This window comes from Triturus cristatus, chromosome 2_2 (genome assembly GCF_964204655.1).
Source record: "Triturus cristatus chromosome 2_2, aTriCri1.1, whole genome shotgun sequence".
NCBI classification, from domain to species: domain Eukaryota; kingdom Metazoa; phylum Chordata; class Amphibia; order Caudata; family Salamandridae; genus Triturus; species Triturus cristatus.
In genome coordinates, this window is record NC_140582.1 from 60,771,978 (window position 1) to 60,796,714 (window position 24,737).

General features: G+C 44.3%; 1 protein-coding gene across 2 annotated transcripts in view; it reads right to left on the reverse strand.

Annotated features, from left to right (window-relative positions):
- The window catches only part of GRSF1 (G-rich RNA sequence binding factor 1), a 300,991-nt gene that overhangs the window by 16,012 nt on the left and 260,242 nt on the right, over positions 1–24,737 (reverse strand). The window contains exons 9-10 of one of the 2 annotated variants that reach the window (XM_085640994.1): positions 20,347–20,431; positions 15,097–16,245 (exon numbers count right to left, since the gene is read on the reverse strand). In XM_085640994.1, coding sequence (XP_085497120.1) covers positions 20,382–20,431 — 50 coding nt within the window. In that variant the 3' untranslated portion in view covers positions 15,097–16,245; positions 20,347–20,381. Of the gene's footprint in view, positions 1–15,096; positions 16,246–20,346; positions 20,432–24,737 lie in introns of those variants that run through there. The other variant, XM_085640993.1, reaches the window with a different exon arrangement.

Genomic DNA, 24,737 nt, shown 5'->3' on the forward strand with positions numbered 1-24,737 from the left:
TTCCAGGGCCACCACCTCTACCACCCGAATCACCTTCAACATCACCCCGCCAGTCGCCTTACCCGCTGCCTTTTTTCTCCGGCCACTCCCGTGTTTTCCTCTGCCTGCATCTCCTGGCACCACTAGGCAGCCCACCAGGAGGCTCCACTTTTCTAGGAGTCCTCGCCTAGTCACAACTAGAGTCAACTGGAGGGCAAAAAAAGGTGAATAACTACAGACAGGCCTAAGATATTTAGTGAGACAGTGAAAGCAATCAAAGCAACCAGACCTGTGGGACTAGAAAAGTAAATAAACATAAAAAGGCCTAGCCCAACCGCATCAAATGGTATCAAATACTCCCTGGAAAACTCTGGAAAACAGAGCAACCTGGAGAGGAGCAACTACAGACAAAGAACGTAAATGTCCGGCTCACAACTGAAAACTGGTCTACAAACTGCCCTATAAGTTTGGGGATAGGACCCTACTACAAATATACAAACAGGCCTACAGGGGTGGAAAATGACAGAGGAAGCCAGGTACTAAAATCAGTAGAACTAGTAAAACTTGCACCATGAGATTGTCATCCACGGAGACTCAAGCTCGTCACCCCCATTGCTCACTCAAACTCCAATGCCACGACAATCTGCAAATACATCACGTCAATGCCAGCTGCACTGACAACATTGGCGAGAGGGGTGCCATGCAGCAATGTAACGAACCGGGTGAAGCAACAAGCAAACGACGGCCAGAGCCAGAAACTAAATTTATATCGCTGTGAGAAAACGGCTAACAGGAGTTTCCTCTGCCCCTTGGACAATGGAGTAGCTCACTCTCCAACCTGGGAATCTAAGCAGGGTGAGATAGTGCAAGTTAAACCTAAATTCTTAGCAATATCATCAGCACTGATCTCCTCGGAAGGCGACACGCAAAACATGTTAGGGAAAAGTATGGCGTCCCCTCAGGCGTGAGGCAGTGGCCCTCAACATGATCGTTCCCTATCACAGAGCTTGTCAGCACTGAAGCCCTACACTTTCAATCAAAGCTCCTCTTCGCTGAGACTAGTAGATAACAGTACCTTGGGGGAACAGAACCCTTACCATCTACTCACCGAGACAAAGCACACAACTCAAATTGGGTACTCCCACCAAAACGCTTTGTTATTCTCAATAAACTCAACACTGGCGACCGCCATTAATGCCCTCACATGGCAAACGCAAAAACTCGAAATTCAAATGGATACCATGCAGGCAATAGTAACAGCTATGACTAAAATAGAAGCCAAAATTGATAACTTACAAGGGAATTTGGAAACGCTGAAGATGCAGCAATCCTGGAGGTGTTCATGCCTTCCAATGTCGAGAAGCTCAGCTCCCTCCCAGAAGTTTTATCATCAATAGTTACAGAATTAAAACAAAGACAGTTAATGATCAAAGACCATCCAGACCAACGCACAGAAGCCAGGGCCCCATCTAAATCAAAAAATAATGGAAGTAACAAGATAGCTGGAGCAGAAATTCCCCCAACCTCGTAACAGTTGACAGCAACGAAGAGTCTTAGCCATGTCTCACAGAATCCATGTCTAGAAGTCAAGTCCTCTATTCATGTAGGCAGGGAGCCTACATGATAGCCTGGGACAAAGTGAGGAAATCGAAACAAGGAACATTAAATGAACATTTGTGGATGGAGTTAGCACAATACCCGTCCTCAGCAGCAGCTAAGTTCCTAGGGAAAGGCCTGACGAACACGGGATTAGAGCAGCTCTGGGATACCCCAGTAAATCATATAACATTCAAAAAATCGGTCAAGAAATCGATCAAACAACTATCATGGGTCCAAGATAAGGCAGCCCTCTCTAAAAGAACGCATGGCTGGTTGACCCTAAACTCGTATACAACGAAGGCACCACAGAGCTACTTTGGCGAGGGATACTCCAAATCCGTCAAAATGTGCTTCTTAAAGCACAGGCTGGGTCTGTTACCCTGTATTCAAAACCTTCCAAACTGGATTAAAATAAAAGCTGATCCCCTTTGTCGGCTATGTGGCTTGGGGCAAGAGGATATGTTGCACTTGATATGTTCTTGCGAGAAACTACGTGATGAACGGAAACACTTGTTGTTACACCACTTCAATCAGCAAGGGATCCGCACACGAAGGAAGGCAGTTCTCGCTTGTTTTTGCTCCCCATGACCCTCGCTTGAACTGCAGCTTCGTAAAATTTATGAAGGCAGTGGGAAAAAAGATGCCAAAAATCAATCTATAACGGTCCCTGTATTATCGATTTAATATTGCTTTGTTGATTGACATTACTGACCCCATGAGCTCATGAGAATATCGGGAAAGAAGAAATATCTTACAAACACAAACTTGAACTATCCTTTTAAAAACTTTATTGCTCATGAAGTTGTCGCGCGTACATTCGAACTTAGGAAATGTGAATGTTTTATTTTGATTTTATTAGAATTGTACTTTTATTACTCTCTGCTCTTAATCTATTTTGTATAGCAATGGTTTTAAGTAACTATGCTAAATAAATTACTTACTTACTTACTATTCATGTTAAGAATCAAGGCAATAATCACAGAACAGGACCAAACAACCCTCCGACCTCTTCGCAGCTGGCAACAGTGATGTGTCAAAACGAAACCCACCATGATGAGACAGTAACGGGTAAAATTGCGTCTAGGAACACAGGCCCAATGGACAATCTGCTATCCAGAAGAGCAAAACAAACGCCTGAAGAAGCAAACAAAAACATCAAACACCGGCGCTGTGTAAAGGAATTACAACTGCGCCCGGATGCACCAGATGGCAATCCGGGTTGGAAAAAGAATCCAAAGGCGGACCAACAATTAAAACCTCTTGGCTCTCAGAAACTCTACCCAATTTTTCAAAAGGAGAGGCCCGCCGTCAGGCCAGGGAATGATCATTTAATCACAGCACCAGTACCACAACTACTTATAAAACAAGCTGCGGGGACGGCCATGGTAACGAAGGGCTGAAACAGCACCTACAGGGGATCGAAATGCCCCCACAACCTGAGAGTAGAGAGAGCAATCACATAACACAGCATCTAAACAGGCAGGAACAAGATGTGCTGCCTCCCAATATGGATAGAGCAAGGTCACCTCCTCCCCAGAAAAACAGTACCGGGCTATAGGGGAACAACGCAGCTCATACAGACACCAGAGCAAATACAACAATCAAACACTGCCTGGAGACACACATCGCCACCACAAGGCTAAGGGTCAACGCTGAAAGGAGTCAGAGAATAACATCATAGTGCTTAAACCCAAATATACATCCCGTGGAAGTTCAGATATATTAAATAGGGCTAACATTTTACAAAGCCTCCAATATATTCCAGAGTTATCACATCTTACAACAGAAGATCTAATTCAAGTTCAATGTAAGGCCCTTAGCAGTAACACAACAGGAGAATCTACAAAAGTAACATGGAAAAACAACACAATAGCTCAAATAATCAAGACAGAAAAGGACCAATTCGCGAAATGGGGGATTAGCGTATATGAACCAGCAACAGAAATACACAGACACAGAGAAAGTTCATCTTAAGAGGGACAAGCCAAGCTGCTTGTCCCAAATCATTCCCTAATTTTAGAATACATTTCTCACCTAATTCTGTTGCAACAGGGCATAAAATCACTGAAAGAGAAAAAATTGAGCCGTACATATGCGCCCAGAATGGAGCTGCAACGACTCAGTCAGGTTGGCAATCAAACTGCTCATAGCACAAAGAGGCTCAACTGGCCTTCGAGCAGAATGACCAAGATCATAAAAGTACTTTCATAGAACTTGTATGGATTGAAAACCACCCTACAGAACAGAGCTGCCTTTGAATTCTTACAGACTGTGGACCTGCTGTGTCTCCAGTAAACCTGGCTGCTCGCCCAATTGGCCATACCAAGATTTGAGTAATTTCAACACTCAGCAAAAAAGCTTAATGCATTTGGAAGGCCATCCGGTGGCCTATCTATATACGTAAGCCTAGGTACTACCATAACGTCGGCAAAATATGCAATAAGCACGGACATGGTCCAAGCCTTATACTTGCAAGGCCTGAAAGTGAACGGCTCCCCACTAACGATCCTACTCTTGAATGTTGATTTCAACTGCAAAGACACCCCGAGATATAGCAAGATGAGGGATCTGGTTGACACACTTGAAGAGCTGTTCAGCAACTACCCGAACTGTGGGATCATAATGGCTGAGGACTTTAATACTCAAACTTGGGGATGGTAACAGACTCTGCACCACCCAGGGACTGTGCTGGCAACCTACTTAATACATTTTTAAACACTAATAGACTAAGGTCAGTACAAGAGACACAAGTCGTCAACCATATTATGACTAAAGACTCCCAGGAAAAAAAAAACAACAATTGAACTTATCTTTATGTGCAATTGCCTGCATGAACAAGAGGTAGAATTCCTAAAACCAGTGCAGCAGACCAGTGATCATCTCCCACTGGTTACAGCAATTTCACTCAAAATGGTGAGCCTCCCGACCATCACTCCCCTGAGCACGTCTAATGAGGAGGAAAGAAACTTGCTCTTGAGACGTCTAAAATGGAACAAAATCGATATATCCGGCCTGGCAGCCTGGAAAAATAATTGGCCAATACTCAACAATGATTACATTGAGGGGAATATACCCGCGAATTGGACAAAACTGGTGCCGGAGTTGTATCACCTTTTGCTAGGCAAAAAAAACTAATTATTGGCCAGATTCCAGAGAAGGGGCGTGCTGCCAATTTCAACCAAGGTGCAAAAAAGTTTAAGCAAGAAGGCACTGAGACAGGCAAATCGCAGCTACAAGCGTGGGAGAAACAACACAGCACGCCAAAATCTGCTAGCAGCCAGCAACTTACACAGAAGAAACATATGGAACTTCAAAAGGCAACAAGAAGATTCCCAGTGGCTGCACATCTTCAGTCTGTTAACTCCAAGCAGACACGCAGAATTTTGGCTATACATCAATATGTTGTCCGGGTACGGCCGCGACCGGTGAAATGGAGTTGCAAGTCACACATGGATCAATCAAGTGAACACGCTGTACTACAAGTCTTCTTGTAACACTCTCCCTCACCATCAATGACCCCTCACAGGCACTAGTATGCACAACGTCAATCATACACCTATGGAAGAAACAACAGAATCTCTTGATGTGTATAATCAGGTGCGATCAATATTAAAGAATATCAGATGGGACGGGGCCCAACGGCCTACCTGGACACCTTTTTAAAGAGGACCATGAATTCTGGGCAACTATACTCACCCCACTATACCAGTCCTGCATGACTAATTCAACAATTCTTGATGCCTGGAAATGGTCCCTACTACAACCAATCCACAAATAAGGCAAAACAGGAGATCCAACAAACTACGGGTTGATAGCCCTTTTGGATATCGATGCAAAGGCATATATATGCAAGCCTCCTTTTACAAGATCTACAAAATTGGGCTAACGCGGATGGAATATTACCAGTTTACCAATCTGGCTTCAGGGCAGGAGCATCAACATTGGACAACATTCTAGCTCTAGTGTACCTGGTAGAACAGTCCACCCAGAAAAAACAGCGCCCTCTCTTCGCAAGCTTTATAGACTACTCTGCAGCGTTTGATTGTGTCAACAGGAATCTGCTCTGGCAAAAACTACAAAACTGGGGGATCCCGACCATTCTGCTTAATGCCATCATAGCCCTGGGTACGGGTGAAACTAACCCGGAACACAGCAACAAGAAAGGTGCACACGGACCGAGGGCTGAAACAAGGCTGCGTATTGGTGCATAACTTATATACTGCAGACCTTGGTAAATCAATATCAAAAGCCAACCTGTTAGCTCCTAAAATTGGGCCAAATAGACTGTTCATAATACATTACGCTGACAACATGGTCTTAATGGACCACACTAAGACGGGTATGCAAAGAGCACTGGACGCACTAAGCATTTACAACAACGAAAATGATTTAACAGCAAATGCAAGCAAAACAAAGGTAGTGCTCTTTGGAAAATATGCTAACATACTCAAACACCAATAGAGATTGGGCCACCTGAAAATAACAACAATATCTAAATATAACTATTTGGAGGTCTGGATTATATGCAACGGAAAGTCCACCACACACACTGCATCCATAGAATTGAAAGCTAAGGCGGTGACGTACACCCTCTGCAAACTCAATTCCAAATTGTGCAGTCCGACAACTAAGCCAATCTGAAAGGTTATAAGAGCCAAGTTATTACCCTCAATTTCCTATGGCCAACTATGCTTTCCTGTGGCACTAATTAACACCATGGAATCTGCCAATTGCCGAGCATTCAAACAGATTGTTCAGATTCCGCCCATGCCCAGAACGCCTTAGTACGGCTGGAATTCAGGTTAAATAAACAATCCTATGAACATTGGGCATCGATCATTCAATACTATCGAGGGGTATGCGCAGCCCCGCCGAACACAATGAAAGTAACCCTAAAGGAAATCTACACGAAAGGCAACATTTCTTGGGCTGACGCCCTACTCACTGCCTGCACTGAACTGCCCCTTGACTTGTCCACTTGACCGGATTTCATTCATCAACCAGGAATTTTAAAAACAATTTTAAAGAAACAAGTAAGACTATTATCCAAGCTAGATGATACAAGGCTAATAGAGTCCTCCAGCAGCATTTATCAGGCTCTTAGCCAGCTCCTATAGGGATAAATTGAGACAGCCATATCTTGACTCGGCTTTGAATAAATCAAGTTTAAAGCAAATTCTGTCAGTCAGACTCACGGTACTGCCAATAAAAGACAAATATTTGCTGGAAATCTCTAGAGGCGGTTACTACTTGCAGACTGTGCCATCAGCACGAGGAATCTTCGGCCCACTTAGTTTGCATCTGGCACCGATTGAACCACGCAAGCTGCACTTTATTAAAACCTTTGTTCTGAAAATATAGTACATGTACCTGTTCAGATACAATGAAAATTCTTTTTAATTTGGAGATCCCTATGGAACTGGCCAGACTAGTGAAATTTGCACGCCAGCTTAAAGAACTTATAAGTAAAGATCGAGCCATGGACTAAAGGCTGATCGCAGTTTTAGCCTAGCGAATATATATCACATTTTATGGTCTCTTATTTTTATGCTTAGGGTAATTGTTTGATATTTATCAAATGAAATGATAAAATATTGTTATTACCAATGATCGAAGAAGGCGCGGAGATGGATACACCACGCCCTGCCTTTTCCAATTTTTATCAATTGAAACAATAAAAAAATGTATTCACAATTCTTCACTACCACAAAACATTCTCTGCCCATACCAGTCATCTTTATGACAGACAATTTACTAAAGAACTATGTTGTAGGTTTTGAATGATGCTCAGAAACAAGAGCGAACATTAACGCTTGCTTATTAGTACATTATTATGTCTCACTGTTCACAAAGACACATTTATCTCGCTGGCAACTATAGGATAGGTGTAGGAGGAAAAGCCTTGTGCAGGTACTCGCTCAAGCTTCAGAAATATTTAAAAGTGTACTATCTAAAACATTCAGACCTATACCTCGTCTTGTTAGTCGCCTCAAGGCTCGACCTGCTCACACATACAACGAGCTGTCAAAACTATTATGCAGGGCACAACACCGGGGCTTGTCCTTTTAGGCCCACATTTTATACATTTGGTATAGCTGCACCCAAAGTAGGTTTTGTTGACCTCAAGAAGTAGATTCAGAGCCGCAAAACTGAAAAACTCTGTTGAAATCAAATCCTCTGCATTTCAAGGGCTTTCAACTCATTCATAAAGTATTGGCTCTGTGGATATCCAAAATGCTGAACATGCTCTGTCTGGTCTAGTGCTGCCTGTCACTGAAATCACTTTCAAGCATCTACTTCCAACAAGCACATACCTAAATGAAACAAAACCTGAATATTGCCAGTAGTCCCAGATCAAGAGAAGCAAGATATCATGAAAGTGACAAAATGCAGCATGCAACGACATCTTCACACTCCAGAATTTGGAATGCTTTACTTTGTCACGTTTAAACACCCTCTCCTCTAAGAAACGTTTGAAAACCTTTGCCTTTAAGAAAAATGCTACTTACCAAGTATGCATCTGTTCTTGGCATGTACAGCTGTAGATTCAAATGCTTTGCATAGTCCTGCCATCTAGTGTTGGGTCTGGATGTTTGCAAGTTGTTTTTCTTTGAAGAGGTATTTTCCAGTCACGAGGTAAGTGACTCCTCCTTTCGGTGATAGTGCCCATGGGCATCGACTCCATTGTTACATTGTTTTCCCGCAGAAGGTGATAATGGAGTTAATGAGAGTAGTAGAAAGAGATGTCCATGTATAGCTGTATCTAAGTAAGATGTCACTTTAACAGATATAGGCACCTGGGGAGGCGGGTCGGCGCATGTGAATCTACAGCTCTACATGCTAAGAACAGATGCATACTGGGTGAGTAGCATTTTCCGTTCAAGGCATGTGAGCTGTAGATCACATGCTTTGCATAGAATATATAGCAGTTATCTCCCAAAGCAGTGGCTAACCTGTAGCTGTTGCAGTCGTCTTAAATAGTGTACGTAAAACTGCTTGGCCCACACTAGCTTGCTGTCTTGCTAACACATCTACACAATAGTGGTTGTGAATGTGTGAGGTGTAGACCATGATGCAGCTTTACAGATGTCATCTATGGGTATATATCGTAAGAATGCCACAGAAGCCCCTAGTTTGAGTGTGGAGTGCACTCTAGGGGAAATTATCAATATTCGTTTTGCTTTTGCATAGCATGTTTGAATTCACTTGACTATCCACGGTGCATTACCTGATTTGATATGGGATTGCCTTTATGTGGTGGAGTAAAGGCTACAAATAGTTGTTTTGTCTTCCGGAAAGATTTTGTCCTTTCTACATAGTAGAGTAATGCTCACTAATGTGTGTAAAGCACGTTCTGCCACAGAATCTGGTTGAGGGAAGAACTCAACAGATTGGTTGATATGAAAAGGCAGAAATTACCTTAGGTAGGAATTTAGGGTTGGTCCGAAGAACCACTGTTTTGGTGTACTAGTAAAAATGGTTCTTCTATGGTTAGTGCATGAAGCTCACCCACTCTCCTCAGTGATGTGATAGCTATGAGGAAAGCTACCTTCCAGGTAAGAAATTGCAGCTCACACCTGTGCATTGGCTCAAAAGTTGGACCCATCAGTCTGGTGAGGACAATGTTGAGTTTCCATACTGGAGCAGGTGCAAGTCTTGGGGGAATTATTCTTTTAAGTCCCTCCATAAATGCTTTAATGACAGGCACTCTGAAGAGAGACAGATGTCTGTTCTGGAGGGATGCAGCTATTGCAGCAAGATGTGAGTGTATGGATGTGTACGCTAAATTTGAACGCTGCAGATGTAATAAATAGCATATAATGTTTTGAACTGAAGCATCAAGCGGGTTGATTTGATTGTTATTGCAGTATATCACAAACTGCTTCCACTTTGCTGCATAGCAGGCTCTAGCCTCTTTGATGATGTTCATGCAGTCTGGTGGGAGATTAACGTAGCCAAACTATAAGATTTCAGGTGGCAGATCGCAAGGTTGAGGTGACTGGGATCTGGATGTCTTATCTCTCCATGGCTCTGCGTGAGGAGATTGGGTGTGAGATGTAGTTTTGGTGAGGAACTACTGAGAGCTCCAACAGGGTTGTGAACCAGGGTTCACAGGCCCATGTGGGAGCAAGTAGGATTAGTGTCAGGGACGCCTGTCTGAGTTTCCGAACCACTCATGGAATGAGTGGAGAGGCATAAAAGCGTAGGCAAATATCCCTGATTAATTCATCCATAGTGATAGTGCATTGCCTATGGACAATGGGTGTAGATCCCTGGATGCAACGCCTGGGCATTTTGCGTTTAGGTTAGTGGCGAACAGATATATGTCTGGAAACCCCACATCTGAAAGAATGGGAGGAGAACTTGAGGGTGGAGTTCCCATTCGTGGATCTGTTGTCTGATGACTGAGCAGATCTGCTAGCTGATTGTTTACTCCTGGAAGGTGTTCTGCTCTGAGATACATTTTGTGAGGTATGGCCCATCTCCAGATGGTCTGTGCTAATTGTGACAGCTGGAGAGAGTGTGTCCCCTCCTGTTTTTGTATGTAGTACATTGCTGTCATGTCTGTACGAACCAGGACAGCTTTGCCTACTAGATGATCTAGAAATGCTTTGAGCACTATAAAAATCACTAGCAGCTCTAGATGATTTATGTGAAGCTGTTTTTGCTGCAAGCTCCACATGCCCTGAATTGTGTGCGTTTGGAGATGAGCTCCCCAACCAGTAAGAGATGTGTCTGCTGTTAGCACTATCTGTGGAACCGGGTTGATGAAGGGCCGCCCTTTTGAAAGGTTTTGTGTATTCCACAACTGCAGAAAGCGATGGGTGCGGCCGTATACCAACACTACATCTGATACAAGCCCCTGAGCCTGGTTCCACGGACGTGCTAAGCATTCCTGCAGGGGACGCATTTGAAATCTTGCATAAGGGACTATTAAGATGCAAGACGCCATCATCCCTAGTAACCGCATGAACACTCTAGCTGGCAATGAATGTTGAGACTGAAACAGAGAGTAGAGTCTGCATATTGCGGACTCTGGCCGGATTGGGGTAGGCCAGAGCCTTTTGCTTATCTATAGTGGTTCCCAAATGCATTTGTGTGAGGGATGGTTGGAGATGGGACTTGAACAGACTTACTATGAATCCAAGATAGTGGAGCAACTGCACTGTTTTATGAGTGTGTGATGCAGACAGCTTTGTTGCGAGCTGGCTTTTATGAGCGAGTCGTATGGGAAGAGGTGAATGTGTTGTCTTCATAGATGAGCTGCGACTACTGCCAGGCATTTGGTGAAAACCCTAGGTACTGTAGTTACTCCGAGTGGGAGCACCTTGAATTGATAACGCTGGCCTGCTACCATGAACCTGAGGTATTTGTGGTGAGCAGGGTGTATTGAAATATGGAAATAGGCGTTCTTTAAGTACAGAGTGGACAGAAAATCGCCTTGCTGGAGGAGCAGGAGCACTTGTTGGAGTGTTACCATATGAAAGTGGTATGACTGCATGTATAGATTTAGTTCTCTGAGATCTAGTATAGGCCTGAGAGAGTCGTCTTTTTTGGGAATTAAGAAGTACAGGGAGTATTCACCGGCCCCTTGATATTGCAACGGGACTGGTTGTGGTTGGTTGAGAATAGAGGCTTGCACTTCAGGTTTGAATCATGAAATTCTCAACCAAGCATGCAGTACGCTGGTGTTTACAGCTCGGGCTGCTGTCTGCTGCGTCTAAGGCGCACCTGATGGAGGTATTTGTGACTAGACTGCCCTCCTGAATAAGGTCATTAGCCTTTGATTTATGCTCATCAGGTAGAAATTGGATGAGCTTCCCTAACTCATCATAATGACCTATCATATCGAGCTAACAAACCTTGAGCATTAGCAATGCACCAATGATTGGCTGCTTACGACGCTACCCTTTTGCCCGAGGCATCAATTCATTTTGACTCCTTATCAGGAAGGGCTTCACCTGTGGCCTGAGAGTTAGCTCTCTTGCGAGCGTTAGAAACCACAAGAGAGTCTAAAGACAGGTGGCCCTTAATGTAGACGGGGTCAGTAGGTGCAGGTTTATATTTTTCTCCCCCCTGAGTGTAATGATTCTTGCCCTCACAGGATCCTTAAAGATCTCATCTGTATGCTTAAGCATCCCTGTAAGCATTGGTAGTGTATGAGTAGCTTTCTGAAGGGAACGTAGGGTTTCAAATAAGAAATCCTCTTATATAGCCTCCTTATGCAGCTCCACCCCATGAAAATAAGCAGCCCTGTTAAGTAGATCCATATATCCAATATTGTCGTCAGGTGGTGGGGGTCTCGACGGATATAAATCAGGGTCCTTATCCGTGTTTCGGTCAGTGTCATAATCTTCCCATGGGTCAGAATCCCGTGGCCTATCCTCATCCCCAGTCCGAAGTCCTTCATTCTGTGGGTCAGGTGATAGTGGTGGTGGGGAATTTGTGGGTGTGATGAGTAAGTTTGGATCAGTGGGCGAAGGAGGTGGAATGTAAAGGTGGAGAAGGGTTACTACCCACATTTTTCTTCTTCAGAGGAATGTGGTAATCCTCCTGCGGGCCCATTTTCCTTTTTTCAGGCAATTTGGCATGCATATGTCCAGTGTCTGGATTTATTACCAGTTCTCTCTGTTTCGGATCCGAAGGTGGAACGTCGACCGAGGCTCTTTTGGCAAATTCTTTTTCGCTTTGGTGGCCGTTTTCGGCGTGGAAAGTTTCAGCTCCGAACCCTTCGGCTCTGAAGATTTACTCTTCGATTAGGGTGGAATGGTTACTACGACATGCTTTGGTTTCGACGCCGAAGGTTTCGGCTCAGCACCAGCATGGGGCAGACTCGAGCCCGAGCCGGATGGCTTTTACTTTGGTGCTGGGCCCGAGGGCGGGGCACCCAAAACTTTTTCTCGGTGCCAACCTTGGCCCAAAGGCAGAAGAAGGACCGGAGCATTTTTGGTCTTGTGTTGCTGGGGCAAGGGGGTTTCTGTACTCACGGTACGCTGACCCGGTGTAACTTGCCTCTCTTCTTCCATGTTGGAGTCGGACACGGAGATATGTTCTGCTTCTTCGGCTCCTTGAGCATGTAGTTTTTCTCTGTCTGATTTTTTGCCGAAGATGTCCGGTGCGGAGCCGCCTTGATGTTGCATTTCGTGATGTCGAGCCAGACGGTCATGGGGCGTCTTCTTCGATCTAAACCATCGGCATTTGTCTCAGTCTTTTTCGTCATGTTCCGGGGATAGGCAGAGGTTGCACACTTCGTGCAAGTCAGAGCACACGAACATTAGCGCGACACCCAGGTTACAGTCTAAATTGAGTCTGTTCCATCAACTGCTAGCGAGCCCGGCACGGGTAGGACCATCGGTCCTCCATGAGTTTTCCGACCGAACGTCTTTGAGTCGAAGCGATACGCAGAGACTGGGAAACGCGATCGAGAAACAATACTGTCGAGGGTAGTGGATTGCGCGTTGAAGGGAACCCGAGAAACAGTGCAGAACCGGAGTGCAGCAATTCACATCCGAATCCGATGGTGGAAAAAAACAATCTACCAATGGAGTCGATGCCCATGCGCAGTATCACTGAAAGGAGGAGTAGTCTACCTCGTTACTGGAAAGGACTTCTTCGAAGAAAAACAAATTGCAAACATCTGGACCCAACACTAGATGGCAGGCTATGCAAAGCATGTGATCTACAGCTCACGTTCCTCGAATTGTAGTTTCTCAGAAAACTAAAACCTAACTCATTCCTCTTCCTTTAGCATGCCTCCCTCCGGTACCGTATCTGCTCATCCGTTTGCTACTTGTTATTGTTCTAGTGTGGCTGCTCGTTACCTCGACCCAGGCTACATAAACACTTCACATGCACACAATAAAACTCTGATCAGATTCTAAAGTAGTTATGTAAGACAATGTTGATTATTTTTTCACCAATTCTGTCTTTCAAGACCATAAAAAAGACAAATAAGGAGAAATTATCGTGGTTCTCTTCCTAGGACTGAAGGAACTAAACCGGTCTGCCCGACAGAGAGAAAATTAATAGAGCACGATGCTGAACTGGTGGAAGTACAAGAGCCTCTCTTCTTGGAAATATATGAACTAGCACCTTTATTCATATTTACAAAACTCAATGAACTATCAAATGGGGGCCATTATGACATGTAATCACAAATCCTGGGATGCACACTGTGCCCCTGAAGAGGGTTCACCCATGTAGGTTCATGGTGCACTGATATGGTTTCTGTGATTTAATTTTTTTTTGGAGTATTGATTTGCTGAAAGCTTCTATTTCGAGACCATTGCTTGGTAAAAAAACAAAAAAAAACAGCAAATCTTACAGCGTTTACCTGATAGGAACTTGAAGCTTTTACCCAGGTTGATTACTTTTTTTAAGGTCTTGACTAGGCAGCGCTTGCGCTGTCTCTGCAAGACATGCTGTATTCAGGATATGGGCTTTAAAAGCTCTGCCCATTTTTAAGGACTGCCCCTGTTACATGTGTTACTCAGAGCTTGTGAGCACTACTGTTGTAAACAGGGCTGTAAATCTTCAGATACAACGGCGGACTCCTAGCTCTGCACCTCACGCTAGTTCCATCAAATCTTGGTCCTGCACAATGCTCCCAAACACCAGCCATTGCGTGACGTCTCTGTGCTTCAGATCCAGACCAAATACTACAAGTGGGGGTGCACCAGGCACCCCCACTTGTAGTTTAGTTTATTTCTTTTCATATGAGCAAACAACACTCAGTCAATGCGTTTCATTCCCTCAAGGGGAACTTCATCAGGGCTTGTACGGTCGTCACGCTATATCCCAAGGTGAATTGTTCCCTTATCAATTCTCATCACAGAAACTTTTTAGATTTTCTCTCCAGTTTGTTGCACTGGAAACCCATGAAGTTGTCGCAGGCATAATAAGGCCTGTATGTTGCAGACCGTCAATATGTTTGTCCGCTTGTGTCCAAAAGGAAAAGAAATAAACAAAACTTATAATAAAGGATATTTTTTTACACTACCTACAGTCTACTGGACTTCATTGCCTGGTGCACCCCCCCCCCCCCACTTGTAGTATTAGGGCTGTAAATCTTGCCACATTTACTGAGCATTCAAAGACCCAGGTCTGTTTTGGCTACAGCTGCCTCCTCCTCCCTCCTGCTTTTGAAATGCAGGGCTGGTGTTACAGTTCCTGTCTTCCTATGGCTGCTGCAATGCAATAGGTCACACATTTACGAGAGTTTGAGCTATTGGCATTGTAACGGCGCCTCTCTTACTGCCAGCCTTGCTTCTCGTAAGCAAGGACTACAAGTACAAAGTGCGTGTTTACGCACCACTTGCAGGTTTTCAAAACACACAAATAAAAGGCATTGTCATCTACAATCCCAATAGCCCAAACTCTCGCAAATGCAAGACCTATTTCATTGCAAATGCTTGTTTTACCATACAACTGGAAAATCATTATTACTAATGTTGGAGTAATTGATCAAATGTAAACTTTCAGAAAAGGAGATGTACAGGGCATCCACTAGATGTCAGCTGACTGCTTCAAAATAAGACCATTTATTTTGTTATTCATTTATCACATGTACATTCTGGGAAAATAATCTAAAAGTGAGAACAACCTTTTCTTACAATTACAATCCGAAAGTAGCTGTTGAAAACTTTTTACAAAACGTACTATTATGCATTTTAAATGCGGGTATCTGCAACAAAACAGATCTTTCAACTCATCCTGAGATGAGAATATAATTTATTTGCTTCCATTCCAGGTATCCACGAACAATTGGAATTATCACAGGTTCCGCGGGTTTACTTAAATTAAGAAAGAATTTGTGGTGAAAAAAACACTTCAGCCGTAAATCCAGAAGATGTCGGAAAGCAAAATTTAAACTTATAATGTTTGGTCCGTGACATACATGTATTGGATTCAAGATTTTGATTCATTTTTGAAGAATAATCAGAACTGCATCAACAATTGAATTTGCGGTGGAAAAAACACTTCAGCCATAAATCCAGAAGATGTCGGACAGCAAAATTTAAACTTGGAATGTACGGTCCTTGACATACATGTATTGGATGCAAGATTTAGATTCATTCCTAGTGAATATTGAGAACTGCTTCACCGATGTTCTTTTCATGAATACATTTTAAATCACCATACATAAAGGAAATCGCAGCTGTAGAGCAGAAGCCCCAGGCATGGAAAAATTAAATGCCTAAAAAAATCAATCTGGGGAAGTGGTGATTTTGGGGTCCCCTCAACCCAGAGTGAAGACGCAGAAGATGATCTGAAAATTAGAGGATGTTGTGCTGAACAGTTTGGTGGTGGTCCCATCATCCTAGGGCCACCACAGGCAAAGATATGGCCAACATGAATTTTGAAATAAAAGGCCTTGTAAAGCATTATGGGGAGAGTCTCCTTGGTGCAGGGAATTTTATAGCAGCAGCTCTCCCGCTGTGCTGGGGAGAGCCGTGAAGAGGTTTTTCTTTCTTTTTTCCATATTTTGCTACGGCTTCACGCCTCGGTTTGATTTTTCTTCAGGGTTTTTAACATTAAAGCAAAAAAAAGGATCGTAGATTAAGTGATTTGTCCAGGATGACAGGATGTTGAGCCGGCGCCACGACTCAGGCCTGGTTCCCGTGCTCCAAGATCGGCAACGCTGGCTGTTACACCACATCATTTCCCCTATAAAAGGTATAAAACACAAAAGTCTGGCAAATTTAATGAGAAGAACAGAAGCAAAGAAAGAGCCTGCCAAGATGTCTATGTTGCTGCAGCGTTTGCTTGTGTTTGTTCATCGGTGCATGCTGCTGCGATGAATCATGTCATGTTGCATTAGTCAAGCCGTGGGGAAGAGTGTAACAGATCATGATTGATGTCACCCAACATACATTGTTCATGGAGCTTTGTTTGCTTGGGTCTCTGCACAGAAGGGGAGCCAACATTTTTAGCAGCCGCACTCAGATGTAAGGGCAACGCAGAGCGCAAAAAACATAACAACGCCACTATTGAATACTGGAGTATCTACAACATGCTGAACAATGTCGGCATCTTCATTTAATTGTTTTGTTGTGTGCAAATTTCCATAAAAAACAGTTTCAATATGTATGCACGGCGTCCCAGAAAATGTTTTAAATGAGTCCACTCTTGACCATATGAGCAGCCCCGCATGCACTGAAAGTGAAAGGGAGAATACGAAAGCAATCCAAGGTGGCGCATGAGTGAAGCACCCCCGCATATGGAGTGGTGGGTGTGAATGTAAACAAATAGGTTAAACAAAACAGATGGAGAGAAGCGCTCCAGGACGTATTTTAGCCACATGTGGTACCTGTCCAAGCTGTGATAGCTGCAGACTGGAAAACTGGGGACCCGTGTTAGACTTTGGTGTCGGCTCACCATCGAGGGCATGGATACGCTATATAAATAAAAGCAACTAATTAAAAAAAACATAAGAAGTCGAAGCAGCCATCTCGGGGGCAGGCAAACAGTGCCGTGTTGTGCAAGGGAGTGGGGGTAGACTGCATAAATTAACCAAACGAGCAGAACAGCAGTGGCCTCAGAGGAGTGGTGGGGGCCTGCGTGCAGTGTTGTGGGAGGGAGAACAAAGGAGATGAGAGAATGAAGCCTTCGAAACAGTGTTTTGGGAGGGTTGAGGGGGAGTCACACGGCAAGCAAATGAAACAACCGAAGTTTCATTGCATAAGTTAACAGAACCGTGAATGAGCAAATAGACAGGCCAACTAAAAAAAGAGTTCTCTATAAGTATAAATAATCTGACACTAAGAACGCAATTAAAAGGGCCAGTCCTTATGTGAGGATACAAAATTCCAAAAGGAGGGAATATTAAGTGTATTTAACAATGAAACACCAGCATTTCTAAAGGACAGCAAGAGGAACCACTAAAAACAATGGGCACTTTTTCAAGCACATATCCTAGATCCAGCATGTCTCGAAGAGACAGCGCATGCACTCCCTAGGCGAGACCTAAAAAGGGCACTTGTGTTCTTTTCAACACCAGTCAACATCAGGATCTTACTCAAGGGGTTCGCGTTTTTCCAGTGGTAGTCCACGGTGGACTGCGGCGAGGCTGCCTTCAACTGACAGCCATCGAAGTACAGGAATACAGGTATCCTTCAACCTTCAAAGATGGACCACGCTGGAATTTGTCCTTTTCTGTAGGATCATCGCCAAAGTTCTTGCCTTCATCCTCCTCTTTTCTGAAACCATTTTTGTTGGCTTTTAGGACTCTGCACACTTTACAACTGCTAACTAGTGCTAAAGTGTTTGGGCGCTCTCCTTAAAACATTGTAGAAGTGGCTTACATCAATTTGGCACATTTAAGTTTCATCTAAGTCCCTAGTAAAGTGGTACTACATGTACCCAGGGCCTGTAAATTAAATGCTACTAGTGGGCCTGCAGCACCAATTTGAGTAGCCCTTTGTACATGTCTCAGACCTGCCATTGCAACTTGTGTGTGCAGTTTTAAACTGCCATTTCAGACTGGCATAAGTAATCTTTTGTATAGCTATTTTGAACTACTTGGAAGAGCCATCTGTCTGAGGTGATGGATTACTTATCTGGGTGGAAATGTTTAATCCTACCCCTCACTAGTAGGACATACACCACTAAGGGAAAAAAGGTGATTTAGTGGCCGTTGTAGCAGTGGAAGTGGAACTGGAGGACTGATGTCCTGCTGGCTTGCACGGTGCCCTCAAAAGGGCTGTGGTGACTGTTGTGCTAGTTGGGAAGGATGTCTCTTGTCTATATGCCAGCCCTCTGCAATAGATCCTGAACTTCCAGAATTGATGCAGGAACGGTCTAGCAGGGGTCAACAGTTCCAAACAGCGCACCATAATTCTACTATTCTTAAAATTGCTCCAACACAGAGTCTTCCTTCTCACTGAAGAGGCAGGATCCATCAAAGGCATATCGATCAGGGAGGCCTATACATATCTGGAAAATCCTGTGGAATGCATCCACGCGTGGAAACGAAGTACCACTCCCCTAAGGTAATCCATAGTATCCCGGATATGTACACCCTGAATCATCCAAGCCAAAGGGGCGCTAAGGTCTTCTGGGACTGCTGGCAAGATTTTGCTGGCCATATCCCAGGGGACATGTGTGTAGCTAGGCTGGGAGAGGAAAACATGCCCTTGCCAAATGCTTCAATCCTCTTGTGCTCACTGGGCGAAGGAGTAGTTGGTAATGAGTTACAATTGACCTTATTAGTCAAGGCCTGAACAAAAAGGCTCAGAGGAGTGGGCTGATTGGTGAGAAAATCAAGGTCACCTGGTGCTGGTCTGTGACATTTGGCCACCTGCCATTCACAAGTGGCAAAAGCGAAGTAGTCATCAAAGTATCAGTGAGGACACTGCTAAAAGCAAACAAGGGCTCAGAAGTAACTGGCCTAGTCAGTAAGATCGCCGTCAAGACATTTCTTTTGGTCTCAACGGAGGGTAGCTGTAAGTCTAGCACATTAACTGCCCTCTGGACGCCCATTGGAAATGAGGCAGTGTTCCTGGCTAGTGGCCCAAGTGGTGAGTCAAGCCAGGTCTTAGGCCCAAGTGGTGAGCCAAGCTAGGTCTCAGGCCCAAGAGGTGAGCCAAGCTCGAGCGAGGTGTCATTCTGTAAATCAATGTATAAAGCATCATGGGTTTAGGCAAAAAGGAAGCAAGCCATCCTCAATACCATCATCCTGTGGTTTTCCTTGCTCTGACAGTGATCTGTCAGAACCAAAAAGATAATGGAGACTTTGCTGGTATGTGAGATTTGGGAGAGGCACAGACTTAGTCATATTGCAAGACGACTGGTTGCACTTTAGAAATGTCATAATTAGACACCGGTTGGGCTTGAGCTGAAGTCAGTTTGGGGTCCAACATTGGCGTCAGCACCTGGTCATCATTCACCATTGGTATCGATGAATGCATCTGTTTAGCAGGGACTGCTGTGGATCTCAGGACCAGAGTAGAAATCTCTATCAGAGTCGGTACGATCCGAAGAATGCTTCTTCCCTCATGCTGTCCGGTGCCTTCTCTTGGAGTCAAGAGCAGCAGGATGGGGTCAAGCCTGGCTACGCTTTTTTGTCTTTGGATTTAGACTTACCAGAGGACTGTGTTTGTGAAGTGGAACAGTTAATGGAAAGAATCTGGGACGAGGACGGCGTCTGCGATTTGCATAGGGAGTGGGACTTAGGTGAATGCCGCAAATTATTTTTGTATTTTGCAACATATGGCTTTTCCCCCTAGTCTCAGATCGCCTTTGGGGATATGAGGGAGTACTTATTGAATGAGTCAGAGTCGTGGCCCGAACACAGACACCAAAGGCACACCTTGCGAGAGTCAGTGCGTTTTCCTGCAGTTAGGGCATGGCTTGCGACCTGTTTTGGGTGTGGATAGTGTTCTCTAGCACACTAGTTTGAAATCATTTAGAAGTTGTCAGAAAACCAAAAAAGTTAGAAGCAGAGCTCTAGATCTGCGAAGGAAGACAGAAAGAAAGGAACTGACATCAGAGCAAAGGGCTGGTGCTTATATGAGGCTCTGTCACTTCTAGGCTGGTAGGGAAGAAGCATGGGGCGCCATCTAGTGGTATGTGGGTGCACTGCTGTAAAATGTTTCTGGATCCAGTCTTGCACCTGCAGAGTATTATATAAGGTGAGGAATATGCAGTTAGAAGTATCTATTAGAATACTAAATTTGTGACAAGACCACAGTTTGACTTATTCACCTATAAATGCAAGTGAAAATATAAAATGAAAAATGTAAACTACCATAAATATTTGCTATTTACCTTTGAGTGAGTCTCTGCAATCTTTGTCACCAACTTTAATGTCCCTTCGGAGATGCTCCCAAGAACAATTCTATATATCTATTTTCTAAAAAGAAAAAAAAAACATATACATAAAGTCACTAGTCAAAAAGCACAATCAGATCAGGGATTATATTATTGTGGTAAATGTTTGTTGTAAAAAGAAGTACTTTATTACTGACAAATCTGGAATGGTTCATCTTCTCCACAGAACTCATGATTTCAGACACAGTGTTATAATGGCTAAGAGAAAAGATTTTACAATCGGAAAGGGGAAACGAGACGGAAGCTTAAGGGCCGGGAAACAGCAGTTACACCGCAAGCGGTACAACGCATGCCATTACCCTACATGCCGTTTTAACGCAAAAGGTGTGTAGCAGTGGGTAGAAGGTGTTGGATTGAACTCTAACACCTTTCCTACTGTTGCACACACTGGAGTTGGAATAGTAAATTAAACTATTCCAACTTCCAGTGCCCCCGAACAGAAAGTCGGGGTAAAGTTTTGCGTTGCAATGGCATGCGGTTGTCACGTCACATATCCTTAAGGGCCTCGTTGTACAGCAGTAAAGCATTATAGGTAGTGCCTCAGTACCTAATGGGATATGGGATTAAGGAACAAGAAAATACTTGTGAGCTCTCATGTCAGAAAACAATACATGCAACACATACCCCAAAATAGAAGGTATTTGCATCTCCTTACAAATTTACCTCAATACCATTTTGGGTACAGTAAGTATCCACACATTAGTAAGAAAGCTTTCATTGGAGCTTCCTGAAATTCGGGAGCTCATTGTTTCCTTCACATGCCTGAATCAGCACAAAAAGCAGGGATTTCGATAAGGTCCTTCAAAAAGAGTGCCTGCAGTATCTTGGTAAGGATCAGATTGCTCTACAATAAATATTACAGGAGATGAGTGAATACTGCCTGTCTGATGGGTTTCCAAATCTACACAAGAAGACTAATGAACAATTTGAAAGTTGCGAAGGAAGGCATAATAAACAGTATGTTCTTGATAATAAATTTAAGAAAACACAATAGTTGACCCACTAAAGTTCAACTTCTAAACTGTCTAGCTGTAAGAGAGGGGCCTCCTAAATGTGGTCAATTCACGCACCACTTGAGTGTTTAGCTGCTGGATGCCGAACTCTAAGGCAATAGAGCTCCTCTCTATATACCACAGGCTACCACTGACAACAGAATGGGTTCCACACTGATGTCATAGAGGTCTGTGGCGGCTGCTGGTGGTGAGTGGTTCTCTCAGCTGCGGGTCATCCACAGTGCTTCCTCCAATGACACTGGAAGTTCCTTTAATCCTTCTCAAAGTTTGGGGGATGATCACTCGGGTGCCAACACTACAGTCGGGGCTCAGGCATGCACAGGTAACCATGGTGTCCTTTCCTCTCTACGAAGGCAAAACCAGGCAACGTCCTCCTTCAAGGCAGCTTCCTCTGGCATATGGAGTCGCAGACTTTGTTCTGCACATGGGAGACGGTCCGATCGACACAGCAGTAAGGCAATCTTCACGACGACACCCTCTGGCATACAGGGCCGCTGACTTTACTGCGCATATAGGCAACAGCCCAATCATTGCAATAGCTGCTTTCTCACACCTCGCAATGGGGATCCGCTTGCTAGGATCCCCCCGACAAGACCTTTTCTCTCCAAGCACTGTCCTCTTCCTCACAGGGCACAAAGGTCTTGACAAGAAGGCAGGCACTAGTGCTCCAAGACATGTGGTCTTTGATGTCTTGTTCCCCCAGCTGGGAGACTGGCAGACCTTATCCCCAAGTCCTGGTCACAGGTAGAAATCTTGCAGAGATTCTCCTCCTTGACATAACTTTCCTTCTAAGTCCATTAACAGAAACAAAATGTGATCTAGTGTCCGAGTCTTTGAAGTTTGTGTTGGGGGTCAGCTTAATTTGAAGTAGCCACTCCTCTTCCTCCAGAAAGCAGTCTGTCACAGCAGGACAAACTCCAAAACCTCACAACACAGACCATAGGTGTGACTAGAGGTTCGTGCCTGAATGTCAGGCATAGTGATATGTGCACAAAAGGTTATCCAAAAGCCCACGGCCCTACTCTTTAGGATTCTCTTATTAGCCCCATCTCCTCTCTAGGATGTGTCAAGGCCCGTTTCCTAGCGACCTCTCTCCAAATCAAAGGGCACCCTTTGAAGTGCACTGGAGAGTCTGGATCTTCTCTCCTCCAGTGTGGGTCCCATCCAGATCTCAGGAATGCAGCAATACACAATCTGTCAAGTGGGAATCCTCTACCTCGTCATGCTTCTCCAGTCAGCCCTGGATCCCACACAATGAATCCCAAAGTCAGCCATCTATCGTACTACTCACAGGTACACATGAACAGATGTATATTGATGCGTTGAAGTGAGCAATGGATGAGTGCATCTCAAAAGAACGTTTTATGTATGTACTGAATTTTACTGTTTTCTCACTTTTATGGCCTCATAGGCCGAAATAAAGTATTTTGAATTGAATACTCACAGGCACACATACACCCAGCACATGCATGCAACAAGACGCACAAAGCTACATACTAACTTGGCTTAGGCCATGGGTGAGTTAAGCACTCAGCAGTAGAACTTTACATGATTGGGCCTGTATGTCTGACTGTAGTAATTAGTTCCACGCTGGTAAGATGTAGATGAAGATGATTTATTGAAGTAAGTTTACTTGTAGATAAGTTCCTGCGAAGCAGCCCCACCAGGAGCAGCCGGCGTCCTGCTCAGCCCATTCTCAACTATGACACTTCACCTCACAGGCACCCAACATTCCAATATGCATCATCACTCCAACATTGCATGCAGCACACAGCACATTCACACTGGCTGAGCAGGTGGTGAAAATGGCAGAACAGTAACATGAACAGGATACTACATATCCCTCTTTCTTATACAACATAAGAATAGTCCTGTACCTTAAATAGGATAGAACAATAAGAACCCGGGAAAGGATAAATGAGAGTAACACTAATGCAACAGAATAACTGTAATAGAAATGAACAAATAGGAAAGAGTGAAGAGATAGGTGGAAGAAAATAAAGAGGAAGAGATGGATAAATATACACAAATAGAAATGACTCATCTTCTCCAGACAAAGAATTACGAAAGAGAAGAAAACAGTAAAGGCGTGAGAAGCAACAAGCACGCTTAGACTGGGGTTGTATGATGGTAAGACACTGGTGGGGCTACAGGGCGTTGCGCTTCATTTTCACTTGTTTCTTGTTGACATCTTCGGTATTCTGAAAGGAACATCTTGCTTTCTTTCTGTCGTCTTTGTTGTACTGTGAAGAACATCTTGGTTTTTCGCTTTTGCTTTTATGTGGATACCTCCTCTTTGTAATATACGTTACGTTGCCAGCATCTGTAGACTCTGTAGGAAGCTTTATCTTCAGGTCCTCTTTTGTTTGCCAGGTCCCTGAATTCCAGTTGTAACACTTGGGTTAGTCACCAACTCGTCGCCAAAATAATGTAGTAATGAGGTCCACGCTGGTAAGATGTAGATTAAGATGATTTATTGAAGTAAGTTACATGTAACGACCGCCGACGCTCCTGGGATCCAGCCGCATCTTCTTGGGACCGCTGGGAAGATTCTTTTGCCCGCCCAACCATCCCTGTGGATAGCCCCTAGGCAGGGAAGGAGTCATGTTTGGACACAAAGCAGGTGGACAACCTTGGCATCAGGAAAAGCAGTGCAGGCGAATTCAGGATGGAATTGGAAAACTTTGGCTCAAAACCGTGGCTGGGGTACCGCCGTATAGAGACAACGGCTCAGAACACCCACTACAGCGATTGTCTTGAGCCTCTCACAGTACTCCATTACTTTGCCCTGGGGATTATGTCGGGGGATGGGGACTGCGCCAGGGGACCAAGGTATGGCCCGGTTGCCCAGGACCATCTCCCATTGGGTGCCAGGGGGGCTCCCTTCTTTGGGTTGGCTCTGGCATGGTTGTTTTTGGGGTCCAGTTTTCATGCAGGACCACGCTCCCTCTATTTTGAAGGAGCAGGTGAGTTCTCCTTGTAAATATGCAAGTTGTTGGGGGGGATCAGGGCCCCCGAGACCATTTGGAATAGTCGATGCCATAGGTGCCTGGGGGGTGGTCAACCATGACTCCTTCGAGAGGTATTGTTAGGAGATTACATGTATTAGAGATCCACAATGAAGTGCTGTACATATTGTAAATAATAAATAAGAATGAAAGAACGTTTAAAATGTTTTAATGTCGTGTTTATGGTTTTTAATAAATACGGCCAGAGAGGTGTTATGCTCTCTAACGCAAGAACGATGTTAAAGTTTCTTTCTATCTGGTACTGGGGGGGAATTCCACCTCACATGGGGGAGCGGGGCTAGGCCGT